This window comes from Gorilla gorilla, chromosome 7 (genome assembly GCF_029281585.2).
Source record: "Gorilla gorilla gorilla isolate KB3781 chromosome 7, NHGRI_mGorGor1-v2.1_pri, whole genome shotgun sequence".
NCBI classification, from domain to species: domain Eukaryota; kingdom Metazoa; phylum Chordata; class Mammalia; order Primates; family Hominidae; genus Gorilla; species Gorilla gorilla.
The window spans coordinates 144617192-144644438 of record NC_073231.2 but is presented as its reverse complement, the minus strand read 5'-3'; the positions used below and the strand labels follow the sequence as shown (position 1 = coordinate 144644438).

The 27247-nt window shown below is 45.5% G+C and overlaps 1 protein-coding gene across 1 annotated transcript in view; it reads left to right on the top strand.

Moving 5' to 3' along the window:
• The window catches only part of COL22A1 (collagen type XXII alpha 1 chain), a 325869-nt gene that overhangs the window by 89197 nt on the left and 209425 nt on the right, over window positions 1–27247 (top strand). Inside the window, exons 7-11 of the mRNA XM_055348666.2 lie at window positions 3679–3954; window positions 12180–12260; window positions 13278–13400; window positions 17378–17422; window positions 22202–22264. Of these exons, the coding sequence (XP_055204641.2) occupies window positions 3679–3954; window positions 12180–12260; window positions 13278–13400; window positions 17378–17422; window positions 22202–22264 (588 nt within the window). The remainder of the gene's footprint in view (window positions 1–3678; window positions 3955–12179; window positions 12261–13277; window positions 13401–17377; window positions 17423–22201; window positions 22265–27247) is intronic.

The following is a 27247-nucleotide window of genomic DNA, read 5'->3' as shown; positions in this document are numbered from 1 at the left end:
GCACCTGACATTACATTCTTGTGGGTGAGCCTGCACCGCCCCCTCAGTCTGGGATCTCTTCCTTCATGGCATTTGCAGAGCTGTCTGTGTCCTGTCTGCCATGTGTGCATCTTCCCCTCCTTCTGTCAAAATGAGTAATGGGATGAAATACCACAGAACCATGCAGAGATGAAGTCTGTCTTGAGATTTGAGATTCCTGTGTGAAGAGGCAAACAGAAATTTACCCTTGTTAATCAAGGCTTGGTTGAGTGCCCGTCACCAGAAATGCCAATGATGCGCACTTCCACGCCCTGGGGAAATACTGGCTAGACACATGAAAGTTGGATAAAGACCTATAAAGAAGATGAACTGTGAGCAGAGTGGTGTTGGTTGCATGCCCATGCACTCTGTCAGTCATGGCAGATCTACAGATAGAGAAGTTCATCTGCAGATATATATGTGCATGCTTTCATTTGCCATTTGCAACCACCCTTAAAAGCTGACATTTTCCCCATTTGTCATTTGGGTAAACTGATGCTGGGTTTCAACAAGTCTTGCAGGCCAGTGTAGGGACTTTTTGTTTGAGAAGAGACTCTGTGGAGTTGCACAGGCCCAGAAATAGGAGGACAAATTAGGAGAACATAGTAGTGATCCAGGCAAGTGTGGATGCCGGCAGTAATAGTGAGATTAGAAGAAACAATCAGGTTATAGATTAATTTTGAAAATAGAACCAGTAGGATTTGCTGATGGAGCTGACATAGAAAGTGCCTTCCCCAGGGCCACCCAGCTAGTATTGGTAAACACAAGACATCGGACTGCTGGATGCCCTCCCTTGCTCTATATCATGCTAGAGGCAGAAACATGGGAAAGTCATGTCCCCAGGAAGCTCTGAAGGTTCAGGGACACAGTGCTCGAACATATGAAATAGAAGACCATGTTTAATCATGCAATTATTAGCTTTATATGTATTAGAAGTATTAGATCATTCGACAGGGTTTCATAGTTTTCTATTTTATGCCCTACTCATAGCATAAAATAGGTGATGCAATTAAAATAAATCCCAGTCTTCCTTGGTTGTACTGAAGCCATGTGGAGCACAGAAAAAGAGACCAGAAGACCCAGGTTGTGTTGAATATGTAGCTGATCCCCCTGCACTACGTGAGCACCTTCCTTTAACTACAGAGACTCTTATTCATTTGTTCATTCCTTCATGCATTCAGTACCTTGTTATTGAGTGCCACTGTGTACCATGTGTTTTCCTAGCCACTGGGATTACAGAGATGAAGAGAGAAAGTGCCTGTTTAAAAGCATGGATGGGAAAGACAAAAAAGGTGAACAAAAGATATGCATAAGATAATTTCATATACTGATGCTGTGCTATGAAAAAAGTCAATAAATGGTTGGGCACAGTGGCTCATGCCTGTAATCCCAGCACTGTGAGAGGCCAAGGCAGGCAAATCACCTGAGGTCAGGAGTTCGAGACCAACCTGGCCAACATGGTGAAACCCCATCTCTACTAAAAATACAAAGATTAGCTGGGCATGGTGGTGCGCACCTGTAGTCCCAGCTACTCGGGAGGCTGAAGCAGGAGAATTGCTTGAACCTGGGAGGTTGAGGTTGCAGTGAGCTGAATCACTCCTCTGCACTCCAGCTGGGATGACAGAAAGAAAAAGAAAAAAGAAAAAAGTCAATAAATCACATCTTGGGATGTGAGAACAGATGGCCAGGTTAAAATCCAAGAGTACATGTTTATCAGAGAAGGTTTCACTGCTGTGATGCCTGTGAACTTACTTGCTTAATTCATTATTGCAAATATTTAGAACAGTGCCTGGCAAATAATAAATACTATATAAATGTTTTATATATATTATAATTCTCATAATCCTCGTGACAATTCATTAATTAAATTATCATGGATCAGTTTATATAATCCTCTTCACAAATAGGCACTACTATTGGTCCCATTTTACAAATGAGGGAGCTGTAGAAAGGTTAAATAACTTACCCAAGGTCACACAGCTAAAAAGTGATTCATTGGTTTAGATGTAGGCTGGCAAGAGACAACCCCCACTGGGCCCACATTTTTGACGAGTGCTGTAGAAAAGTAACTGGGGTTAAGGGAGCTGATGTGGTTAAGGGATAAGGGTTAAGGAAACCAACAAGAAATGCCAAGGCATCCCAGGATCAGCCACAGGAGGAAGCTACCACCTGGGCCTGGATAGGCAGGGGAACGGGGAGGAGACGGTGAGTTCTAGAGTCACAGAGGAGGATATATGTCCAAAGAACTGGGGCACATGGAGGGACAAAGCCACTCAGGAGCCACAGGGAAGCCAGGAGGGGTGGGAGGAATAAATACTCCAACTCTCTCTCTTCCTGCTCATTGGTCTCCATTCCAATGGACTTCCCATGGGCCAAGCTCAACTAGAAGCCAAAGGGCCCAGGAGCCGAGATGAAGTCCTAAAAGGTCAGATCCTGGGAGCAGGGACCCCCAGGGAAGGGCAGCACGTGAATATTAGAGCAGATGAAGACTAACCTTGCAGAGATGGAACAAGGAAATACTATTTCATTCACTCAATGGATACTCATGTTCTGTGCCTTCTATTCTGTTCATACTTTTGTGCACTGATTGTGTTGTGTTCCTGACACCTGGCATGTTGCCTGCTGGGTACACAGGATGTTTGGTGAATATTCTGGAGGGATGACAAAATAAGTACATGGATGAGAACATACTCATTTATTCATTATTAAAAAGCAATCAGGCTGAGCACGGTGGCTCACATCAGTAATCCCAGCACTTTGAGAGGGCAAGGTGGGCAGATCATTTGAGGTCAGGAGTTTAAGACCAGCCTGGCCAAAATGGTGAAACCTTGTCTCTACTAAAATCACAAAAATTAGCTGAGTGTGGTGGTGCACACCTGTAATCCCAGCTACTCGGGAGACTAAGGCGGGAGAAGAGAATTGCTTGAATCTGGGAGGCAGAGGCTGCAGTGAGCTGAGATCACACAACTGCACTCCAGCCTGGGCAACAGAGTGAGACTCCATCTCAAAAAACAAAACAAAACAAAACAAAACAAAAAATCAGAAGTAAAACAGTAAAATCTTCTCCAGAATTTGCCCATTACAAAATGCCTGTGCATTTTGCAAAGGCTACCCTAATGACCCAGACAGATCAGACCCCTGCTATCAAGAAACATTTTATGGGAGCCCCAGCTTTATCCTCAAATAAAAGACAGTGTAGGGTAATAGATCAGGCCTGAAGATATTTTTGGTTTAACCAGCCCACGATTTTAAAAAACACTGAAAACTAGTTAGGATTTCTGGCTGGTGTCACAACTCAAGCCCCTCTGTGCATGAATTGTCTTGGAGTCTCACCAAAGCTCTCTTACCCGCATAGCCCTTCCAGGCAGTTGAGGCTGTGACCCCTGCATTAATGTATGAGTGCAGTTATTCCTTTTAATACTGGGTTTAGAACAGCCTGCAAGGTAGACATCATTAACACCATTGTGTGAGGAGGAACCCGAGGCTCTCAGAGGTGTGAAGGAATTTGTCCAAGCTCAGGTGGCAGGTGACCAGCTGGTAAGAGTCACAGCCAGGGTTGACTCAGGATTGCCAGGTCTGACTCTGAACTCCCATTTCGCATTCTCTCCTTTTCCCTTGGCCCCAAGAAGCTCAAGGAGTCTCTGGTCCTTTCCTCCCCAGGTCTCCATCCGGCTGGATGGTGAAAACAAGGCAGTCGAGTACAACGCTGTGGGTGCCATGAAAGATGCTGTCAGGGTGGTCTTCCGAGGTTCCCGGGTCAATGACCTCTTTGACCGGGACTGGCACAAGATTGCCCTGAGCATCCAGGCCCGGAACGTCTCCCTGCACATTGACTGTGCGCTGGTGCAGACACTACCCATCGAGGAACGGGAGAACATTGACATCCAGGGCAAGACTGTGATTGGCAAGCGCCTCTACGACAGTGTGCCCATTGACGTGAGTACCAGGGGGCCTTCTGCAGCCCAGGTTCCAGGCCACCGGGGAGAAGCCTTGGGAGCTAAGTGCCCTCAGTGTTCTCCACACCTGCATGAACCAGGTACCAAATCATCACCTTGGACTGTCTTAGAAGGAAAGACCCTGACTCAGAAAACTGCCATATTGGAACCCCAATTCACCATCACCCATGTATTAACTCATTCAGTTATTCGACCATTCCATCAATCATTCATCACATATACATTGAGCACCTACTATGTGCCAGGCACTGTACTCCACACTGGGGACACCAGTACCCGCAAAAGAGAGCAAGACTGACATGTATCTGGCTGCATAAATAATTTTAGAGAAAGGTAGCTCCTAGGTCTGCAAAGGTCACACACACACATACATACATATATAGATACATATGTATATGAATATATATATGCAGGTAGGTGGATAGATATATAATAGTTTCTGATACATTTAAATACAGATTTTTTCCTTCTTCCTTGATTGTAAAAAAAATTGGAAAATATGTGGAAAATAAACAATAATCATCCTCATTGCACCAACTAGGGATAACAACTGGTAATAACTGAACATCCTGAATCAATGTTCTTTCCTTCTTTTATTTTTTCTCTTCCCTCCTTACTTCATTTCTCTTCTGTTTTTTTCATTTCTTTAATTTTTCTTTCTTCCCTCTGGAAATACATACCCACATCTGTAGCCACAGTGACGCATACACCGTAAGTATGTATGTAATACAATACACGCAGAGACCTTGCACAGTGATCCACATGTTCCGTCTTCAAGCTGAAGTCAACCTTAGCTCCCATGCCCAAGAGCATCCCGCACTGCCTGAGAAATAACAGGAAACATGATGTGGGGAAAGCTCTTCCAAAACCATTTTATGTATCCATGTATACATAAGCGTAAGCAAATATAGTACCATTACACATAGGATAGATTCTTGGAAGTTTATGTAAATAATGGACTACATCTGGCTTTTTTGTTTCCTTTACTCAAAATTATGTGTCTAAGCTTTTATTTTTTTTTTAGTTAAAGCATGCTTTGTTATATATTCATTCATATGTCATTCATTCTCCTGTTAGTGGTATTTAGATAGTTTCTAATGTATCACTACATAATTAGCAAGCCTTGGACTTTGAAAAGGGGGATACATCTCCATGCACTTTACTTATGAGGAAAATGTAAGCAACAGCTGCCCTTTAAGCTTGAGATATAGATTAATTGAGAGCATTTCTTGGAGGTATGTACCCTCAAGTTTAATGATTTGGCTGTGGGATACACAATTTTTAACTTTCCCATGTATTTCAAATTGCTCTAGAAAGTGACCTTTATATGTGTGTATGTATGTGTGTGTGTGAATATATATATATATGTTGTGTGTAAATATATAAATTATATATAATATATAAACATTATATAAACATATACATACATTATAGACATAAATTATATAGATAATGTTTATTTAATTTATATCTATATAATTATATATACCATTATATATAACTATATATAATATATAAATATATAAACATATGTAAACATTATATATAGATACATATAATTTATATCTATATAATGGTACATTATATAGATATAAAATATATGTGTATAATGTTTTGTTGTTTTGCCAGTCTGCTGGGCATAGAGGGTAATATTGCGGTTTTCATCTGCATTTGCCTGATTACCATTGAGACTGGAAATCCTTCCCTATGTTTACTGATGGTTCCCACGTCCCGCTTTGGTGATGCTAGGCCATATCCTTTGCCTGTTTTACTACTATGCTAGTTTTATTTACTGAATGATTTCTAGATAATCTTTACATATTTTGTATACTAATACTTATTTGTTATACATGCTGCAAAATTGTTTCCTGGTCTGTCAAACATAAACCATAAGAAAAAATGAGTAAGTTGGGAAACATAAAATTTTAGGAAGTGGCATTCTGGCAAAAGACATCATAAACAGGTTTATAGACTTTGTCATAACTTGCTTTGTTAACAGAATGATAAATCATCAAAAACCCTGTGCATACCAATTTTTAAAAATTAAGCTGAGAGTGAGTTGGTCAGGGGTAGTGGGGAGAGGAGAGATTGGGGCTTGCAGAGGTGGGAGGACAGACACGTGCAAACTGCAGCTCGCATGCCAGCCACTGCCAGCCAGCTGTAACACCATCGCCCACGTCACACACTGTTCATGTTTTCCAGGCTTTGTTTATCTGTTAGATTGTTTAATCTCTGAAATGGGAATCACACCCTGTTTGTTTTTATATGCAGTTGCTGAGGGGATGAAATAATAGATGTGGAACCAAGTTAAGCAAAAAATAGTAAAATAAAAATAAAGCTATAAAATCATTATTCAGCCTGCTGCTAATTCTAGCTACTTGTGCAGAGGCTCTGTGCCACGCATTGCACTAAAGTGCTCCTTTACCCCATTTCTGACCAAAATCTTTACAACTTCAGAAAGTAGATAGAGTGGACATCCTCATTTCACAGATGGAGAGAGATGCTCCTGGAGAATTGGAGGACTCTTCTGAGATCACAGAGCCAACAAATGGCAGTTGGGGTTTCCACTCACACAGCCCGTCTTCCAGGTCCATTTGCAAACCTCTCCCTGCCTAAGATAACAGACATCAAAGGGCTGGACAAGATGGAGCTATGGGATATTCATGACACAATAAGGATCACTGTTATCTCCCTCAGAGTGTGCATCACAGTCACAAACACAACCCCTCTTAATCCTAAATTCAGGCCAGGTGGGTGGATGCTGCTCGCATTTTATAGGTGGGGAGATTCCAACTGAAAAGTTATCAGGTGACTTGTTTAAGTTCCCTGTCTTGGGCAGCCAGGCTAGGACTCTGGCTCTGTGAGCTCCACGGTTCTACTGTCAGCCCCCGAATAACAGTACCTGAAGCAGATACCCTCTGAGCTGTAAGGAACCCAGAGAGCATCTTATCTAGCCTCTCATTTACTCTAGAGACAAGGATACGGAGGCTCAGAGGGAATAACGAACAATGTCCAAAGATATAGAGCAAGATTAGATCCTTCTAACCCTGGTTCCAAACATCCAACAATGAGATTTCCACTATATTTCTATTTGAGGTAGTGGGAGACTATATTTGAGTTAAAAGTCTCCTAAAATAAGTGCCAACTTTAGCAAATAGCCCCACATCCCTAAAAATGCCTGTCCTAGCCTTCGAGTTAAACAAAATTGTTCTGGAGTCCAAACTCCCCTATAGCCTCTCTGGCGCTGTTTCCTCAGCTGTAACAAGAGAGAAATGAGCCCTCCCTCCACAGGGTTGTTGTGTGATTAAATGCTGTATCATATGTGAAGTGCTTATAAAACTTCCTGGAATACCGCCAGCTTTCAATAAATGCGTCATCATGAACGTCATCACCACCATCTTCACATTATCATGGTGGTGGTGTCAGGTTTTGAAAACAGGAAGAGGATTCGCTTCCTGGTACTCTCCAAGGTACCCATTTGTATTGTATGGTCGACCCCTAAACAGGGGATTGGAAATCAGACCTGAGTTTCCTTCTGGACACATCCCCACCACATATAACACCCTAGTATAGTAGAAGTGGTTGGTTCCCCACCTATATCCCCCTGGGTCCTCATCATTTCAGTGCATACCAGCTGTGCTGCCAACTGCCTGCACCTGTCTTGCCTGAGGGCTTTCCCTCTCTACCAGAGACAGTGCTATCCATTCTCAAGCAGGCATCAACACCCATGGGAGCAGCCCTCCGCCAAGGACTGGTGGCAGTTGGAGTATCAATACCCCAGCTCCCTCACCACTTGGCATCCTAACTCTGAGTCACATATTCTTGATGGGCTCCAGAGTTCCCCAACACATGTAAACTGCAGATGCTCACAGTGGTAACACCCTTGATAACAGCCCTTTACAGTCTGGCTTCCTTTCCCTAACTCACTTTCCAGCTCTGCTACCAGTGCTCCCAAATTAAATAAAGATGCTACTTCTTGAAAAGACGTTTCTAGGTCTACTAAACTAGACTAAAACACCCAGGCCAGTGGCCTCACCTGTCTGCACCTTCACTTCCTCATCTACAGAAAGCAGACAGTGGAAACTCACACCTGTCATAGCTATTGTGAGGATTAAGTGAGATCACTAGTATGTAAACACAGCACCTAACAGTGCCTGGCACACGGGGAGTTCTCAGCTGGGTTAGAGGCAATAGAGAATAATGAAGAGTGTCCATGGGGTTATTACACCCATTGACTGTTCCATGTTGCATTTTTATGTTAAAACCAAGTATCAAGAAAATATATAGGAGAATCAATACATCTCTACCTCTTAGTAAATCTTCCAGAAGCATCAGCTGTGGTACTCGTAGCCACATGGTTTGGGGCATTCTACACATTCTACACTGAAGCTTCATCTGTGGCTGACACTGTGCTGTCATGGGCTCTGTTTCCCTTGGTCCCCACCACAGCCCTGTGAGTCCATCTCACAGAAAGAAAAACTGAAGTTCAGTTTTCCTAACTTGACCAGCTGATATGAGCGAAAAGTAGAGCTGAGGCTCAGACTGGGCCGTGCTGAATGCAGCCTTCCAGCTGTCTGTGCTCCCTAATTGGTTTCCACACTGCAGCCAGCAAAGGGTCTCTAAGCTGCTGATGGGTGGGACATGGAGGGAAGCTGGGATCCAGGGAGCCAAGCAGACCCATGCAGCAGTTCAACCTATAATTGCTGAGGGCAGAAATCTGAGCAGGACTTCCAGACAGGAGTGGGGGAGCACAGTGATGTCAGGAGGTGAAATCCCAGGGTGTGGGGCAGGGAGGAAAGGAAGAGAAGGATTGAGTGGCTGGGGCAATGCTGAGATTTCAGGCAATCGGAAAGGGCCCCTCTTGGCTCAGAGGACCTCTCACCCCACCTGAGAATGCCTCTGTCCAGATCCCAATACAGTGTGCTCTGTGCCTGGCCTACCTCCTGTCTCCTTCTTCTCCTTCCCTGTCCCTGTGGCCTTGCCAGGCAGTCCCAGCTGCTGCGAGTATGTTTGATAATGAAGAAAGCAGGGCTGTCTCTGAAAGTCAGCTTTGTTCAAAACCACAATTTTTCATTTTGTCATTTTCTCCTGTTTCTGGGCTGGTGTCTCTACAGGAAATAAAACAGACAGATGAATGGTATTGTTATTGTTTCTGCTGAACAAAGTCAGTGGGGTGAGGGGCTACACTTCAAGGGGCACTTCAGTGTGCAGAGGGACTCCCGAGTCCAACATGGGCCTGAGAAGGGAGCGGGGGAGTGGTAAGTCCAGGGCCCTTTGCATCAGTGTTCAATGCAATAAGCGTTCCCCCCTCCACTGACTGAACTTAAGCTCCATTTGATAAATGCCCATCCATTCATCCACTTGTCCACCCAGCCATCGATTCTACGGTACTTTTATGAGTCAGGGACTGCTCCAGCGAAGGACAAGAGAGAGGAGACCTTGCCCTCGTGGTCTATGTTCTATTAGGGACGTTTAAAAAACTGAGCTAAGAAACAGACAGAATTATTCATTGTGAGAAGTGCTGTTAGGACCACATTCAGGATGTTGTGCTAGAGTGACAGGGAGGGCCTGTGTGTGGACAGGCGGCTGAGGAGCCAGCGCAGGAACAGGAGGGGTGGCAGGAGGAAACCAATGTGGCTGAAGGAAAGGGAGCAATGAGCATGGCAGACTAGGGGTGAGCTTGAACCATGTCCTGTAGGGCCTGGGGAGAGCGAGAGATTGTCGACAGCTCTGATACATTAGCAAGAGTTCAGCTTTCGTGCTTGAGAAGGCAGCACTGCCTGGGATTCGGTCCTTGCTCTTGGAAGTCCTGGAGCCTGGAAGGAAGATGGACATACAGACGTCTAATTATCCTTCAGTCTGCTGTGTCTGATGTTAGCTGTCTGTGCAATGTATTAGTCTGTTCTTATGCTGCTAATAAAGACATACCCAAGACTGGGTAATTTATAAAGGCAAGAGGTTTAATTGACTCAGTTCCAAATGGCTGGGGAGGCTTCACAATCATGGTGGAAGGTGAATGAGGAGCAAAGTCACATCTTACATGGCAGCAGGCAAGAGAAAGCGTGTTCAAGGGAGCTCCCATTTATAGAACCATCAGATCTCATGACACTTATTCACTATCACGAGAACAGTATGGGGATTCAATTATCTCCACCTGGCCCCACCCTTGACACATGGGGATTATTACAATTCCAGGTGAGATTTGGGTGGGGACACAGCCAAACCATATCATGCAAGATGCACATGTGGCAGAGAAGAGGGCCTGATGAATTCTTGGCTGTAGAGGGAGGTGTATCAGTTACACCTGTGGCTGTGTAACAAGTTATCCCATCTCCCCCAGCAAAAGCAGCTTAAAACAACAAACATGTACTGTCTCATAGATTCCATGGATGAGGAATCTGAGAGTGGCTTAGCTGAGTGGTTCACTCAGGGTCTTTCACTGGGCTGCCCTCAAGCTGCTGGCCAATGCTACAGTCATCTCAAAGCTCAAATAAGGCTGAAAAGCCACCTCCAATCTCACTAGGAGCTGTTGGAAGCTTCTTGTGAGCTGTGGAATGGAGGATCTCAGTTCCTTGCTAGTGTTTGCAGCCACCCTAATTCCTTTCCACCTGTGCCTGTCCACTGAGTAGCTGACGACATGCTAGCTTCTGTGCCCCATGGTGAGTGATGAGAGAGAGAGGGACACACAGAGAGACAGAGAGAGAAGAACACACTCAAGACAGCAGCCAGTCTTCTTATGACCTGATCTCAGAAGTGACATGCCATCACTTCACACCAGGGGAGGGGAATTAAGTTCCCAATCTGTGGATGTATTTGAAAAACAGCCCCAAAAGGGGATACCTGGATATGGCTCTGGGTGGTGACTGGGAGATTGCTTATTGCTCAAGGGCTTTCCTAGAAGAGGTACCACGTGCTAAAGCGTGAATGTGCAGGTGTGGTTTGCCGTGTGGTTAGATGCTGCAGAGTGCAAGTGCAGAGTGAAGAGAGGGACACCTGGGGAGCCAGGCAGGGCCAGGCCCTGGGAGGTGGGGTGTCCCACGAAAGGGCCTGGGCTTTGTCTGTAGACTCTGTGTGTGTGAATGTGTTCATGCATGTGGATGTTTTGACACCACAACCCCTTTAAATTTTAGGTTTTTTACGTGTTACGTCTTGTTTAAGGGGCTGTCATATTAAAGGTGGTGATAGAAGTAAGTTTTTATTTTAAAAGTTCACTGAAACAACTGTGGAAATGCCTGGAGAGGTTGAAAATAGGGATATGTGGAACTTGGAGGCCTTTGCAATAGCATCATTAAGGATCTTGTTCAATGCAGTGCTGGTGACATGGAGAGAGGATGGTGGTGTCCCCCTGTGTGCGGAGCGGAGGGCAGAGGCCTTAGCACCTTCAGTGTAGAACAAAACGCTGGACTTTAACGTGTTCTGAATCCCCTTCAGCGTAGAACAAAACGCTGGACTTTAACGTGTTCTGAAGCCCCTTCAGCATAGAACAAAACGCTGGACTTTAACGTGTTCTGAAGCCCCTTCAGTGTAGAATGAAACGCTGGACTTTAACGTGTCCTGAAGCCCCTTCAGCGTAGAACAAAATGCTGGACTTTAACATGTGTCCTGAAGCCCCTTGCACGGGGGCTCTCCCTTATGGAAGGAAGGGGTTGTATTAGTCTGTTCTCACACTGATAATAAAGACATACACAAGACTGAGTAATTTATAAAGGAAAGAGATTTAATTGACTCACGGTTCCATATGGCTGGGGAGGCCTCACAGTCATGGCAGAAGAACAAGAGACATCTTACTTGGTGGCAGTCAAGAGAGAATGAGAGCCAAGCAAAAGGGGAAACCCCTTATAAAACCATCAGATCTCGTGACACTTATTCACTACCATGAGAACAGTATGGGGGAAACCCTCTCCATGATTCAATTATCTCCCACCCGGTCCCCCCCGAAATACATGGGAATTATGGGAGCTACAATTCAAGATGAGATTTGGGTGGGGACACAGCCAAGCCAGATCAGGGGTGTGAGCAGATGATGCTTAGCTCCTTGTGAAAATCCAGAGTGGAGCCCAGGATAGGAGTGTCCCGGGGTGGACTCAGGAAGACCCCAAAGAGGAAGTGGAACCAGATACCAGGACGGGGCCTGTGTGAAACCATGGAGGTTTCTGGGTTCCAAAGTCCTTAAAACTTACCCTCTCCCCTTGCTTTCCTTTCCAGTTTGACCTACAGCGGATTGTGATCTATTGTGACTCGAGACACGCAGAATTGGAGACTTGTTGTGATATCCCCTCGGGTCCGGTGAGCAGACTCTCGCACAGAGAGGATGGGAGGAAATGGGTGTGTGGCCTCCAGAGGGAAGGGGAATCCAGAGCTTAGGGTTGGGTGGTTGGGGGTCAGGGAGACATCCACCGTCAGAATATGGGCTGAGAGGGAGCTTAGGGTATGGGTTGGGGGAGCCAAGCCATGCAGGTTCCTCCAGGGCTACTGTGGTCTGTACCTTAGTCAGTGTAACCCCAGTGCTGCTAGCTGAGTGATGAAGGCTTGCTCTAGGGGATGTAGGAGGCAGGGGCTGGGAGGGTGTTTCTAAGGAGGGGATGACTGTCCGTGCCACCAGCGCCCAGAGGAGGGAGAGGCCACAGTGCCCTGGGCTGGTCAGCAAGACAGGGAGATCAGGACATGGATGGCCCAAGAGACCAGGGTTTGCCTCTTCAATCCCTCTGTGCAGGCTCTGCTCTGTTCTCGGACCTCAGCCTCTGCCCGGTTTCAGGCCTCTCCCTTTCCAACCCTCTTTGCCAAGTCCTGGTCACAAGGCTTGCTTGAAAGACTCAAATAATAATGGAGCCTGCGTCCCGGGCTGCAGGGTGAGATCCACGCAATGCCTGGTTAGCCTCATCCCCAGGACCCAGTTCCAACTCAGCCAGCGTACCCGGCTCAGGGCTTCTGTGGCATGCAGATAGACAGCAGGTGCTGGGAATGTGCAGCCAGACGGACCTGGTTGTGGAGTCGGAGGGTGAGGGAAGAACAGAATGGGATGAAGAAGGAAAAGGAGGAGGTGAGAATAAGGACAGCGGGAACTGTTGAGCACTTGCAAGGTGCGAGACTGTGGGCGGTTCACCCAGATTGCTGAGCCAGCCGGTGAAATGGTTGAGCCTGGGCTGGCCAGGCTTTCTGCCCCAAGGCCTCAGGAGAGACATCCTCAGCGTTTTCTCAACCTTTGGCTGCCTGGTTCTGAGGAAGCACCGGACACTGTGCTTCTGCCAGGGAGTGCCTGCTGAGTGAAGAGCCAGGTTCTGACCTCCTGGGCTTTCCTTCCAGTGCCAGGTGACCGTGGTGACAGAGCCTCCACCTCCACCCCCACCCCAGCGGCCTCCCACCCCAGGCAGTGAACAGATTGGGTTTTTGAAGACCATCAATTGCTCCTGCCCAGCTGGAGAGAAGGTATTGTCTGCAGTCCAACTTCAGCCCCAGCAGAACCCTGGGTGGTGCAGTGGGAGTTTCCCATCATGCATGTGGCCTTTCAGGGCAGGGGGGCACCAGGAGGCCCATGGCTGTCAGCTCACAGCACCCTGCGTTGTGCCTTGGACCTCTTGCTTCTTGTGCACACTGGAAGGGGAGAGCTGCATACCAGGTCCTGATGAAAGCTTTCTAGAAGCAGAATGTGCATTCCCCAGGCTTCCCAGGTTACTCCTTTGTGATCTCCACTCAGGGGTGACTGAGTCAAATGAGATGCTGTTTGAGAATAAGACTCAGAAGAAGACAGTGAGTGAGGATTTCTATGTGCTTTGCAAGAACACACCCTCATTCCTTTCTTCTCAATGTTTTCTTTGATTAACCATTCACTATCATTCATATATATATACACGTGTATATATATATATGTATGTATATATGTGTGTGTATATATGTGTATGTACGTGTGTATATATGTGTGTGTATGTATGTGTATATATATGTGTGTGTGTATATATATATATATATGTAGAGTTTTGTCTATGTGTTTCTATTTTTAAAAAGTGGTGCAGTTCTGTGAACACCACCACGACCGTCCTAGAATGGACTGAGACTAGAATAAATATCTCACTGTGTGCCCAGGGCTGTGATTTGTTTTCTTTTTCTATAGACAGTGACCCTTGATAAGGGGTAAAAAAGTTCTTCTCCATTTGAGTAGAAGGAACAGAAAGATTTACAAAAGGCAGACGCCAAGTAGAACTGTGCTGGGGAAAGCGTCTGCGAAGTTCTGCTGAGCCAATGGCCCCGGGGCCCTTCATCTCCTGTACCGGGCTGTATTGTCCCTCTCTATCTGTTCCTCTCAGCTCCGTCCCTGCATGTGAGAGGTGCTTGGTGACTCTGCTGGGGACAATGGATGCATAGACAAACAGACGAGATGACGGTGGGAGTTAACTGGAGTGGGCCTGCTCTGGGTATTGTAGCAGCAGTCTTCTTTTCAGAAGCCTATCCTGGTAGACAGACTGGCTTCCTTCCCCTCTCCTCTCCTCCATTCTCCTTCACACTCTGCCTTCCTTCTTTTTGTGCTACCCAGAAAGCCAGACTGTGAGGTACAGGGAACCGTCGGGGAGTTCTCAGTTAATTCGGACATCGAACTCTGGCCTCCCTTGCTGGAGGCCCAAGCTGGAAGCCTGCTGTGAGCTTAGGCTATTTCTGGTTAGTGGGTGACCTTAAGAGCCCTTCAGCCTGGGGCCTGTGTAAGGGATGAGATGGGGCGGAGGCAGGAGCCAGGGCTGGTGCACACAGTGCCAAGCAGCAGCTCCTCCACCCACTGTGGTGGACCTTAGTCAGGCTGTGGATATGGTTTTTACATGTCAATGAAATAACAGAAGCAGCTGTTGAAACCCAAATCCGCTGGAATCCTTGTTTAAAGCAATGAGCAGGATGAGTGATGGCATGGTAAGGTTTTGGTCACAAGCCAGTGTGCACACAGATGGACTGTGCCAGGAGCGATGCCAGACCCAATGCCTGCTCTTCTTTCAAGACATCCCAAGGAATTCTTTTCTGCACACATTATTATCTGTGTCATTTCCCTCTTCCCTCCTTCATGTCCTCTCCTTCCTTCCTCCTTCCCTCCCTCTCTTTCCTCCTCCTTTCCTTATTCTCCATCCATCCATTCGATAGTTATTCATTTAGCACCGCTATTTCCATGACAGCATATTCCTTTTTCTCCCTGTACTTCCATTTATTATAACAATTATCACATTAGATTGAAAATGTCTCCTTATCGTTACTTCCATAAAATCATAAGTTCTGGACAGCAGGGATTGGATCTTTCCATGTCTGTATTTTCAGCTACTAATATATAGCCTGGCACAGAGAAACCAATAAATAAGAGCTGAGTTGATATATAAGTCAATCAGGGTATGAAGATATGGATGGACAGATAGGTGGATGGATAGATGAGAGGGAGAGATAAAGAAATACACCCTCTCACTTTGGGAAGCCGAGGCAGGCAGATCACGAGATCAGGAGTTCGAGACCAGCCTGGCCAACATGGTGAAACCCTGTCTCTACTAAAATACAAAAATTAGCCAGGCGTGGTGGTATGTGCCTATAATCCCGGCTACTCAGGAGGCAGAGGCAGGAGAATCTCTTGAACCCGGGAGGCGGAGGTTGCAGTGAGCCGAGATCGTGCTATTGCACTCCAGCCTGGGCAATAGAGTGAGACTCTGTCTCAGAAAAAAAAAAAGAAAAAGAAAGAAAAAAAGAGAAAAAGAAAAAGAAATACACCCTCTCCTCCTTTAGGCAGGACAAGGTCTGGCTGTTCCAGCTCCATGCCTAGGGTGGCATGATTCAATAATGACTTAATCACTCCTTCATTCCTTCTTCTAATGTCTAACCATAGACATTAAGCATCTGCTATGTGCTGTGTACTATGCTGTACACTGAGGTTTTAAGACAAATAGAATTTGGCCCTCAAAAATTCTGTAGTCTACACTCTGGTTAGGAAACCAGGAGCTCTGAGGCCTGGCTGAGCCCCAAGGATCTCACAGCAGGCCTGCTAGAGAACTTCCCAAGCACAGGGGGGTGAGAAAGGAGCCTGCTGCTTCCCTCCCCACAAAATAGCCCTGTGGAGTGGAAGAACTTCACAGTGACCTCATTAAGCAGGTATCATTTCTGTCTCTTTCATCTTCGTTTCAATAAAAAAAAATACAACACAGGGGGCCTAGGAAGTCTGAATGTTTTCTCCTAGGAGGCAGAGCTCTGGCCACAGACAGACATTGTCTCCAGTGGTTTAAAACTTCAATTGAGTTTGCAAAACATTTTCATTATTCAGCTAGGTCAACGTGATGCCTGGTGTTGCATCTCTATAAGCAAACATCATGGGGAGAGTGAACTGTGTACCAGGCGCTCTTGTGGGCGCTAGGTGAGGAGAAACACACAAAACATTATTTATCTTCATTTGCCTGAGCAAATGACATCTGTGAATGCATTTAAAAATGTGTGTTCCTGAGTTGGCCAAGTGTGCAACTGTGACCAGAGTGTAGATTGCTGTTAGCACTAAGTGCACACATAAATGGATGTACTGCTGCTTTTTTTTAATGTGGTGATATTTACATCTATAAAATTATATGAATCGTGTTGCATTTGTTTTCAGCTTGGCGACATTTACATGTATCGAACACATACAGATTACATTTGTAAATCCAGTAACCTGATCTTTACACATTGTTGAATTGAAACAAAGTTTTCATTTAGAAATAGCTTACATATATGTCCTCTTTTGTATTTTAGTGAACAATAACTACATGAACCGCTAGCAGTCAACATAATTTTCTTTTTAATTGAAGTGATGATATATTCAGGTAAAAATAGCTAGTGAATACCACTTTGGGTTTTTTAATTTATTTACGTATATAGTTTGGGTATTGACAAACTATATAATTGCATATATTTATGGGGTACAAAGTGATGTCATAATACATGTATACAATGTGGAATGATTGAAATCAGCTAATTGTCATATCCATCCTCTCAAATACTTACCATTCATTATTCCTCCTGTCTGAGACATGTAGTCTTTGACAACATGTGTGTATTCCTCCCGCTCCATAGCCCCTGGTAGCCACCACTCTGCCTTCTGCTTCTTGGTGTTTCATGCTTTTACTTACACAAGTAAGCAGAAATGTGGTATTTGTCTTTCTGTGCCTCAGTTTGCTTGTTTCTATCTTGTGTCCACCGGTAGCTGCACCTGGAGGCTGTGTCAAAGCTTCCTGTATAGGTTTGCAGTTCAAGAGCAGAGACTTTCAGCACAGTCAACCAATTTCCTTGCCCAACTCATTGGTCGGCGCTGGGCCTACTAAGCCATTGGCTTCTAAGCATGTGGGGGTGGGTTACCATCCAGTGTTGAGAGAAGGGGAAAATTAAAATAGAAACTTACTTTTTTGTTGTCTTTCTTCTTTTAGGGTGAAATGGGAGTTGCTGGCCCCATGGGGCTCCCTGGTCCAAAGGTCAGTACAGGCATGGCAGAGGTGTAGTTTAGAACCTCACTTGTCCTCTCCTTTGCTCTCTATATAAGACAAAAGATGGTGTGTGGGGATGCTGCCTTGCTAATATTTTGCCTCAGAGCTTGTTAAATTAGATGGATAAGAGCAAATGTCATAAAGTCTGAAATCCTGGGAGCCTCTTAACTGCCCAGAACCTCCAGTTCTCAGTCTGCAAATATGAGCAAGAAAGGGTTAGATTCCCAGAGCCCTGGCTCAGGTCTCATTTGCTCCAACACGCTCAACTCTCCATGGTCAATTAACTTTGCAGCAATTGGTTGAAGCTGCTATATTCCAGAAACTTTTAGGGGTTGGGCTTTTAAGATTCATTAAACTGCATGACCCTTTAAACACTTGATTTCCAAATTCACTAATTGCACCAAGCCAGGTAGGGCCCCTCTGCCCTCAGTCACAGAGTGGTCTCATTCCTCTCTGTCACTTCCCAGGGTTATACTGTTTATCAAGGCACAGTGGAGAGTTCACCATCATCCCGTGTTTGAAAGAGGAACTGAGTGTGTGGGTGAAAATCACTGGAGACAGCTGGGCCTCTCCCTCCCCTCCCTTTCTTTCCCTTCTCTCCCTAGCCTTTGCCTCTCTTTATGTGTCACTGTCTCTCTCTGTCTTTATCTCTCACTCTCTGTATCTCTTTTCATCTCTCTCTTTCCTTCCACTCTGTTCTCCCCCCTATTTCTCCTCCTGCATTTCTTAGTTTGAATAATGTATTCAGTACATCATTAGTGAAACCTACTAAAGGCCAGGCCCTGAGGTCAATGCTGGGGTAAGAGGATGGTTTAGACAGGACCTGACCATCACATGCCTGAGTCTCGTGGCACAGACAGACCAGGGAGTACATGGAATCTCTTTCTTTTTGCCCACTTCTTTCCCATCTTCCATCCTGTTCCACTGAATTGCAGTGACAATGACTGCATCTGCTGTGTGTCAGGCTTGAGTGGGAGCCTACCTATGCCTCAGACAGCAGGCGCTGTGGGGTAAGGATTACCGTTCCAGTGCCCACTGCTGTGAGCTCAGGGCTCTGCACATTGCAGGTGGTCCCTTCTTGTTGAATGAGTGATATCAAACCCTAAATCAACCCTGCGTGACAAGCAGCATCGGTCCCATTCTCCAGATGAGAAATCAAAAGCCGAAATGGTGAAATGACTCGCCTGAGCGATGCTTTCTTCCTGTCCACCTTTGCTGGGCACTCTTCCCTTCCTATGTGTCCCTCCTTGCTTCCTCTCTTGCCTTGTCTGTTTCTCCTCTCCTCTGCCTTTTCTCTTTCTCTTTTCTCTCTCTCCTGACTGTAGATATTTCCTTGGCCTCCTTCTCTCCCTCATCTCACACCCTTCTCTGCTTTGCCCCCACTCTGCTAGGATATGATACTACGGACACACACACAAACCATCACACACACACACACACCCCATAATACAACATCACACACACACCATCAAACACACCATCTCACACACACCATCACACATATATACACACGTACCATCACACACATACCCCATCACACATACACATGACATCACACACAGACCATCACACACCATTACTTACACCATCAGACACACACCATCACACACACACCACCACACACCATTACCTACACCATCACACACACACCATCACACACCATTACACACACCATCACACACACCATCACACACACTCCACCACACACCATTACCTACACCATCACACACACACATCACACACCATTACACACACCATCACACACACCCTCACACACAAACATACACCACCACACACCATTACCTACACCATCACACACACACATCATCACACACACGCCATCACACACCATCACACGCACACATACCATCACACACCATTACCTACACCATCACACACACAACCACACACCATTACCTACCCTGTCACACACACACACCATCACACACAATCACACACACTATCACACATACACACCATAATATACCATCACACACACAGTCACACACCGTCACCTACACCATCACACATACACCATAATACACCATCACACACAAACACACCATCTCACACACACCATCACACATACACACACACCATCAAAAACACACACACCATCAAAAACACACACACCATCATACAGACACACACCATCACGCACCATCACCTACACTATCACATACCATCACACACACACACCATCACGTATACACACAACATCACTACACCATCACACACACACCATCACACACCGTCCCACACCATCACAAACACATACCATCACACACAGACACACACCATAACACACCATCACACATACCATCACACACACACACCCTCACACACCGTCCCACACCATCACAAACACATACCATCACACATAGACACACACCATAACACACCATCACACATACCATCACACACATGCCGTCACACATATACACACACACCATCACACACACACACCATCACACACACCATCACATGCCATCCCATATCATTACACACACACCATCACACACACCACACACCATCCCACACCACCATACACAACCTTTACACACTATCACACATACCATCACATGCCCACACCATCACACCCACACACACCATCACACATCCACACCATCACACACACCACACACCATCCCACACCACCACACACACACCATCACACACACACACGCATGCTCACATCATCAGACACCATCACACACCATCTCACACACGTGCACACACACCCCATCACACACCCGATCACACACACACACCACACACACACACCCTCATGCACATACCCATATGCACACACACCCCATCACACATACATATACCATCACACACACACCACCACACACCATTACCTACACCATCACACACACACCACCACATACCATTACCTACACCATCACACACACGCACCATCACACACACGCCATCACACACACGCCATCACACACCTACCACACAGCCACCACACACATCACATATACACACACACCATCACATATACATACATATGCACACACACACCCCACATCACACACACGTCCTATCACACACACACACACACATCACACGCACCTCATCTCACACACACCCATCACACACACACCCCTCATCACACACACACCCCTCATCACACACACCATCACACTCTCACACACACCCGCTGCCCCCTCAGCTCCTCCCTCTCCCCTGGTGAGTCCTCTCTTTGTGCTGATGGAGAGCGGCTCAGCCCAGGTGCCAGCTGGTCGCTGTGAGGAGGATGGCAGGGGTTTCTGCATCACCGAGCTCCTCTGAGAAGTCACCTCGATTCTCGGCTGTGACGGGAGGAAAGCGCAAACTACCTGGGGTTTCATAGGCCTCTCAGTAGAAGACGTTTGTGTGAAGCAAGGGCTGTTTAGTAATGGCTGCCTCTGCTGTGCTTGAGCAGAGCAGGCCCTGGGCCCCACAAGGAGAGCAGAAACGGTGGGAGAAGAGCACTGAAAAGGGGAACTGATGCAGCCACCTGGAGACGTGCCCAGCTCCCGCAGAGCTCACTTGCAATCGTGGTCCTATAGTGTCATCCGTCACATTGTCCCAAACCATGGTTAGGACCCTGAGTCAAAGGCTGGGGTTCCTGGTGGCTGCGTGTCCCTACACAGAGCTCGGGCTCTGTCCACATGCATAGGCTGAGTCTGCCAGGTGCAAGGCCCAGTTGTGATGTGGGAATATAAAAGTGACTGACTGAGAGCCTGGTCCCCAGGACTCATAGGCCAGGGGAAAGGGAGGCAGGAAAGAGAGGATTGGGATAGTATGAAGAGAGTCAGGATAGAGGGGCCCAGGAGCTGAGGGGCTGAGAGGAGAGGCCCCGTTGCTACCTGGTAGGACCTCAGGACACCTTTCTGCTGACAGCCCTGACCAGCTGGGTCCAGTAGAATAGACAGGAACTGCCCAGGACAAAGGAGGCAGGGAAAGGCATCATAGCCAAAGGGAATAGCATAAGCAAAGTAGCCATATGTTCTTAGAATATAAAAGATGAGATGGGAACAAGAGAGATAAAGTTTCAGACCAAGAAAAAAGACAAAAGAATAGAATTGAAGGCTCTGTTTCCTGTGCCTACACCTATCTCGGATTGGCTCATGAGATGGCAGGAGATTTAGGTTCCAGTTCAACACTTGGCTTGTGATGAGTTTTTCCTCCCTTGCAGACACAGTTTTTTCCTCTACCTGCTCTCTTTCTCCTCCTGGACAGTTACGAGGGCCCCAGGTACACAGGGATGGACTTGTCATACAAATTGAGTGCCCAGGGGACTCTGGTTGACACTTGGAAGTTTTCAAAGCACTTTGTGCTCTTAATCTTGTGTGCCTGCGTGATGATGTGCCTGTCTATGGAAGAGAAGCCTGAGGCCCAAAGACAGTAATGGTGTGCTCACGGGAAGTGGCAGAGCTGCTATTCAAACCTGGAGCTTCCACTTCCCCTTCCGAGGCCCTGGTGGTGGGATCAGTGGCAGGCCATTCCCAAGGATGAACGTGCAATGCTTTCATGCACTTGCTTTCCTCAAGAAGTCCGTGGTTCCTGGAATTGTGATGTTGGGAGATGACTTAGATGCTTCCTGAGGAAGCATGTCCAGGGGTGGGACATGTGGCCTCGTTGCAGAAATGGCAAAGATGAAATCAGCTGCTTCTAGGGAATTGGAGCAAGGTTGGCCGTGAGGGTCCTGTGTGTGCAAGAGCCCTGTCAGGAAACCTAATCTGATGCTTGTCTCTGGTCTCAACCCCTCAGGGAGACATAGGAGCCACTGGGCCGGTTGGCGCTCCTGGACCTAAGGGAGCGAAAGGTGATGTGGTGAGTAGATGGCTGCTCCTCTACATGGCTGAACCTCAGGGCTGGCTTGGGGGACCCAGGGCCCTCTGATCATGCAAATCAGCAAGTGTGGGCTGAATACCTGGCAGGGGCCAGGCACTACTCCCACACCACCCTCAGGATGAAGCCCTAGCTCCTCTCCATGGGCGTGGAGGCCTGCTGAATATGGTCTTGGCGGACTCTCTAGCCTTGTCTCTTGCTACCCCATAACCAGAATTCTGTGCTTTGAATCATCACAGTTACTAACCCTCTAATTTGTCATTTTGTTGTGCCCTTCCTGACTCTGGCCATTACACAGGCTCTTTCCTCTGCCAAGAATAATGCTTCCTTCTCCCCACCCGTTTTCCCTTCACCATGCCTTCCTGCTTGGCTCATGCGTTCTCATCATTCCTACTCAACTGTGTCTAATTCTCCAAGACATCACTCTAAAACCCAGCTCTGTGTTCCCACAGACCCTCCTCCATCCCAGCATCAGAGGACTCCCAGGTGTCCTGATCTGTGATTTATAGTCACAGCGTTTCCAGCACCTGGCCTAGCGTGAACTGTATTCATGAATCTTTCAGCTGATGAGTGAATGCAATTAATGATGGGTCAGGAAAGAATTGCAGAGATGAAGAAGTCACAGTTCAGGGTGGCCCTCAGGAGCTGAATGGCTGAGAAGTGAATTCCGGCTTCACCAAGATACTTAACCTTTCTATCCTTAGTTTTCTCATCTGTAAAATGGGGATAATAAAATAACGTATTCAGTAGCATTATGAAGATTAAATAAATTGATGCATGTAAATGGTTTAGAACAGTAGTGAGTGCAGTCAGTCCCTGTCCTGGTGGAAGCACTAACCTCTGCCCTCCTGCATGGAATCATGTAGCATCAACAGCACAAGTTTGGTGTCAAATGGGCCTCAGTTATTGTCCTTGGCTGCAGCCTTTATTAGCTGTGTGACCTTGGGCAGGTTTCTTTCTTTCCTTTTTTTTTTGAGATAAAGTCTTGCTCTTGTCGCCCAGGCTGGAGTACAGTGGCATGATCTTTGCTCACTGCAACCTCTGCCTCCCAAGTTCAAGCGCTTCTCCTGCCTCAGTCTCCTGAATAGCTGGAATTACTATGTGTGTGCCACCATGCTCGGCTAATTTTTGTATTTTTATTAGAGACAGAGTTTCACCGTGTTGGCCAAGCTGGTCTCAAACTCCTGACCTCAGGTACGCCTCAGCCTCCCAAATTGCTGGGGTAAAGCCTCATTTACATATTAGCAAAATGAGGAGTATAACAACTACTTGGTTTACAAAATGCCTGGCCCATAGCGGGTGATCAGTGAATGACCATTGTCTTTTTTGATGTGTGTGATTATAATTAGTTCCTTCTGTGTTCTCAGTGCTCAGGAGGAAACCCAGGAAACAAGCCTCTTCCCTAGATGAATTAGCATGGCAAATGCAATTCCCTCAGCACCCCACATTGTCACCCCCTCATGTGTAGTGATGCCATCTACTCTTCTTGGCACGTGCATCCTGTGGAGTCTAACGTTTGCTCCATGCAACAGCTTTTGACATGGTCTCTTCACATCTCTAATGGGAATGACACTGGTTTCTCAGGCTTTAATGACTTGCTCTCAGTCATAGAGTCTGGATGTGGCAGAGACAGAATTTGCACCTGCATCTGTTTTAATCTGGGTCTTGTGCTCACTTGGCTGTGCTTCACCTTCACCTACGCATGCATATCTACCTCCTTTGTGTAGGTAGGAAGCACCTGTTGTGTGCTGAAAGACATGGAAATAGGGAGAGCTGGTCACATTTACCAGCACTCACTGCACTGCTGGCTCCGCATTACATGCTTCACAGACTTGGGGCTCACTTAACTCTCACATCAGCTTGGTGAGGTGAGGCCTAATGAAAGGCCCACCTTACAGATGAGCAAACTAAAGCTCAGAGAAGAGTGGTAACTCATACACATGTGGTTTTTTAGGAACTCACTTGTCAGGCAGTAGGTGTAGGAAATGCCAGGTCCATTCCTCTCTCCTCCATGTCTGGGACAAGACCCACTTTAGGACACGTGCTATCACTTGTAGCTGGGTTCAAAGGAAGGGAGATTGGGAGGACATTCTGAATTCAGAGAAACCACCAGAATCAGCCAGAGAACAAACATGGATGTACTCTGGAGCCCTGAACTCTGGGAAGCGGTCCATCGCATAATTATGATCATTATTTCCTGCCTGATATCATCAGCAGCTCTATTGAGGCCAAATAGCACTGTGATTGAGGAAGCAGCACTAGCATCAGGCAGCCTACATTCAAATTTTGGTTCCACAACCTACTAGCTTCATGAACTGAAGAAGTCGCTAGAACTTTCTGAGCTTCACTTTTCACATTTGTGAGACAGATATAAAAATAATATCTGTAGTGGTTCTACTTCTGAAATGGCAACATGAGGAACTCTGTGAATCTACTCCCCCCAAAAAGATAATACCTGGTGAAATCCCAACATTTTTCACCTCCTGCATCTGGAGTTCCAGAGCCTAAATTCTTGGGAGATGCAGCCAAGGGACAGGGCTCGCTTCCTCTCCCCAACCCCCATTCACAGGGTGGAGGTGCAACCTCAGGCATGACAAGCCAAGAATGTTGGGATTCTGATCAACCCTTTCCAAGCTCAATCATAAAGTGGAGGCTCCCCAGTGAAGGATGCAAGCTGAGAAAAGCAGAGGCTACTGCTCCTTCCCAGCCGGGGCACCGTTCCAAGAGAAGAGGGCCATGGTCCCAGCTCCTAGCTCCCAGTTCCAGAGCAGGGATGCAGATATTTAGCCCAGGATACAATCCTTAGGAACGAAGAACTCTGAAGCTCTCCCCAAAGGCACTGACTTTGAAACAGAATGTGGAGAAGTGTAAGTGTAAGAGTTCTCTAGAAACAAAGGAGATGATGGTGGTAAGAAATTAAGAGGAGCGTGGTACTCTCTAGTAAACCATAACTTTACCAAAGCTAGTTTACCAGAAAGAACCAGGGGGAAAACACCACTAAGAAGACTGCTCCTGGCATCAGAAAGAAACCTCAATGACTGCCCACAACAGCTACCCATGCAAAGGGGACCTGATTCAGTTTGATCAGACTGTAGAGCAATGAATGCCATATATAGCATTGTAGAAAATAGTAAAGGGATCATTTGGAAAGTAATGGAACCTAAGAGCTGGATTGAATGTCAGCAGAGGCAGACAGTTTGACCGAGAAATCAAGAAAGAGACTTTCAAAACGAGTCTTGTTAAAACCATCGTCATCCTGGGGTGACTATGTACAGGTCCAAGGCCATGCCCTCTGAAAATTGGCCTCAGAGATGAACACTGAGGAAGGGGAATAGACTTAATTAAAATAATCTAGCTAAGTCAGTGAGCAAATAAACAAGAAAAGAACAAAAACAATTTTTGGTAAGGGAAGTGTCAATATCCAGGATTGCTATATTGTCTAAAATGTCCAATTTTCAACAAAAATTATGAGATATGCTAAGAAACAGAAAAATGTGACACATACACCGAAAAAAGCAGCAGACAAGAGAAACTGCCTGAGAGAGGATACAAATATCGGATTTAACAGACAAAGCCTTCCAAGCAATCATTATAATTATGATCAAAGAACTAAAGGAAATTATTCTGATGTAAGCAAAAGAAGGCATAATGACATATTTCATCAAATACAGAATATCAATAAAGAGTTAGAAATTATAAAGAACCAAATGTAAGTTCTGGAGTTTAAAATTATAATAAATGAAATAGAAAAAACTAGAGGGGCTCAAAAGAAAGATCAGAATTCTTGAAGATAGATCAGTAGAGATGATGTAATCTGAAGAACAGAGAAAAAATAATGAAAAATAGACAGATTATTGGAGAAATATAGGGGTTCATAAAGTACATGAATCTGCACCTACTGGGAATTAAAGCAGAAGAGGAGAGAAAGGAGCAGAAAAGTATTCAAACAAATAATGGCTGAAGGCATCTCAGATTTTATGAAAAGCAGTAGTCTACATATTCAAGATGCTCAGTGAACCCCAATTAAGATAAACACAAAAGAGATACACACTTAACAAACATTATAGTAAAAATGCCAAAAACCAAAGAAAATTGAAAGTAGCAAGAGAAAAAAATGACTCATTATTTACAAGGAAACTCCAATAAAATTAACAACTGACTTGTCATCAGAAATGATTGAGGCTAGAAGGCACAGGGATGGCAAGTTATGTATAACAATACATTACAACCGTGTATGGTTGGTGTTAACAAACAAGCATGTAATATGCATAAAAATAATAGCACAAAAAGAGGGAAGAAGGGATAGAGCTAAGGAGTATGTTTCTATGTCTAACTGGAAGTAAGTTTTTATAAATCTAGAGTAGACCCTATTAAGTTATTATGCATATAATAAACTCTAGAGCACCCTCTAAGAAAATAACTCCAAAATATACAGTTAAAAATATCATAAAAGTAGTGTAAATGTTACACTAGAAAGTACTCAATTCAAAAAAGATCAGTAAAGGAGCAATAAAGGAACAAAAGTGGGACAGGAGACCTGTAGAAAACAAAAACTAATATGTCATATATAAATCTAATTATATAATAATATATGTGAATATACTACATGAACCAACTAAAAAGCAGAAATTTTAAGAAAGTTTATAATAACAAGATCAAACTATATCCTGTCTATAGAAGACATACTTTAGATGCAAAGATACAACCTATTTGTACAACAACAAATTTGTTGTACAAATATGTTGTATCTTTTGTATGCAAAGAGACAAACAGGTTTCACAAGACACAAATAGGTTGTATCTTTTGTATTCAAAGAGACAAATAGGTTTCAATTGGTTGAAAATAAAAGGATGGGAAATAAACATCTTGAAAATAAAAAACAAAACTGGGGTGACTGTACTAATATTAGACAAAATAGACTTTAAACCAAAAAAATCAATAAACGGAGACATTTTATAATAAAAA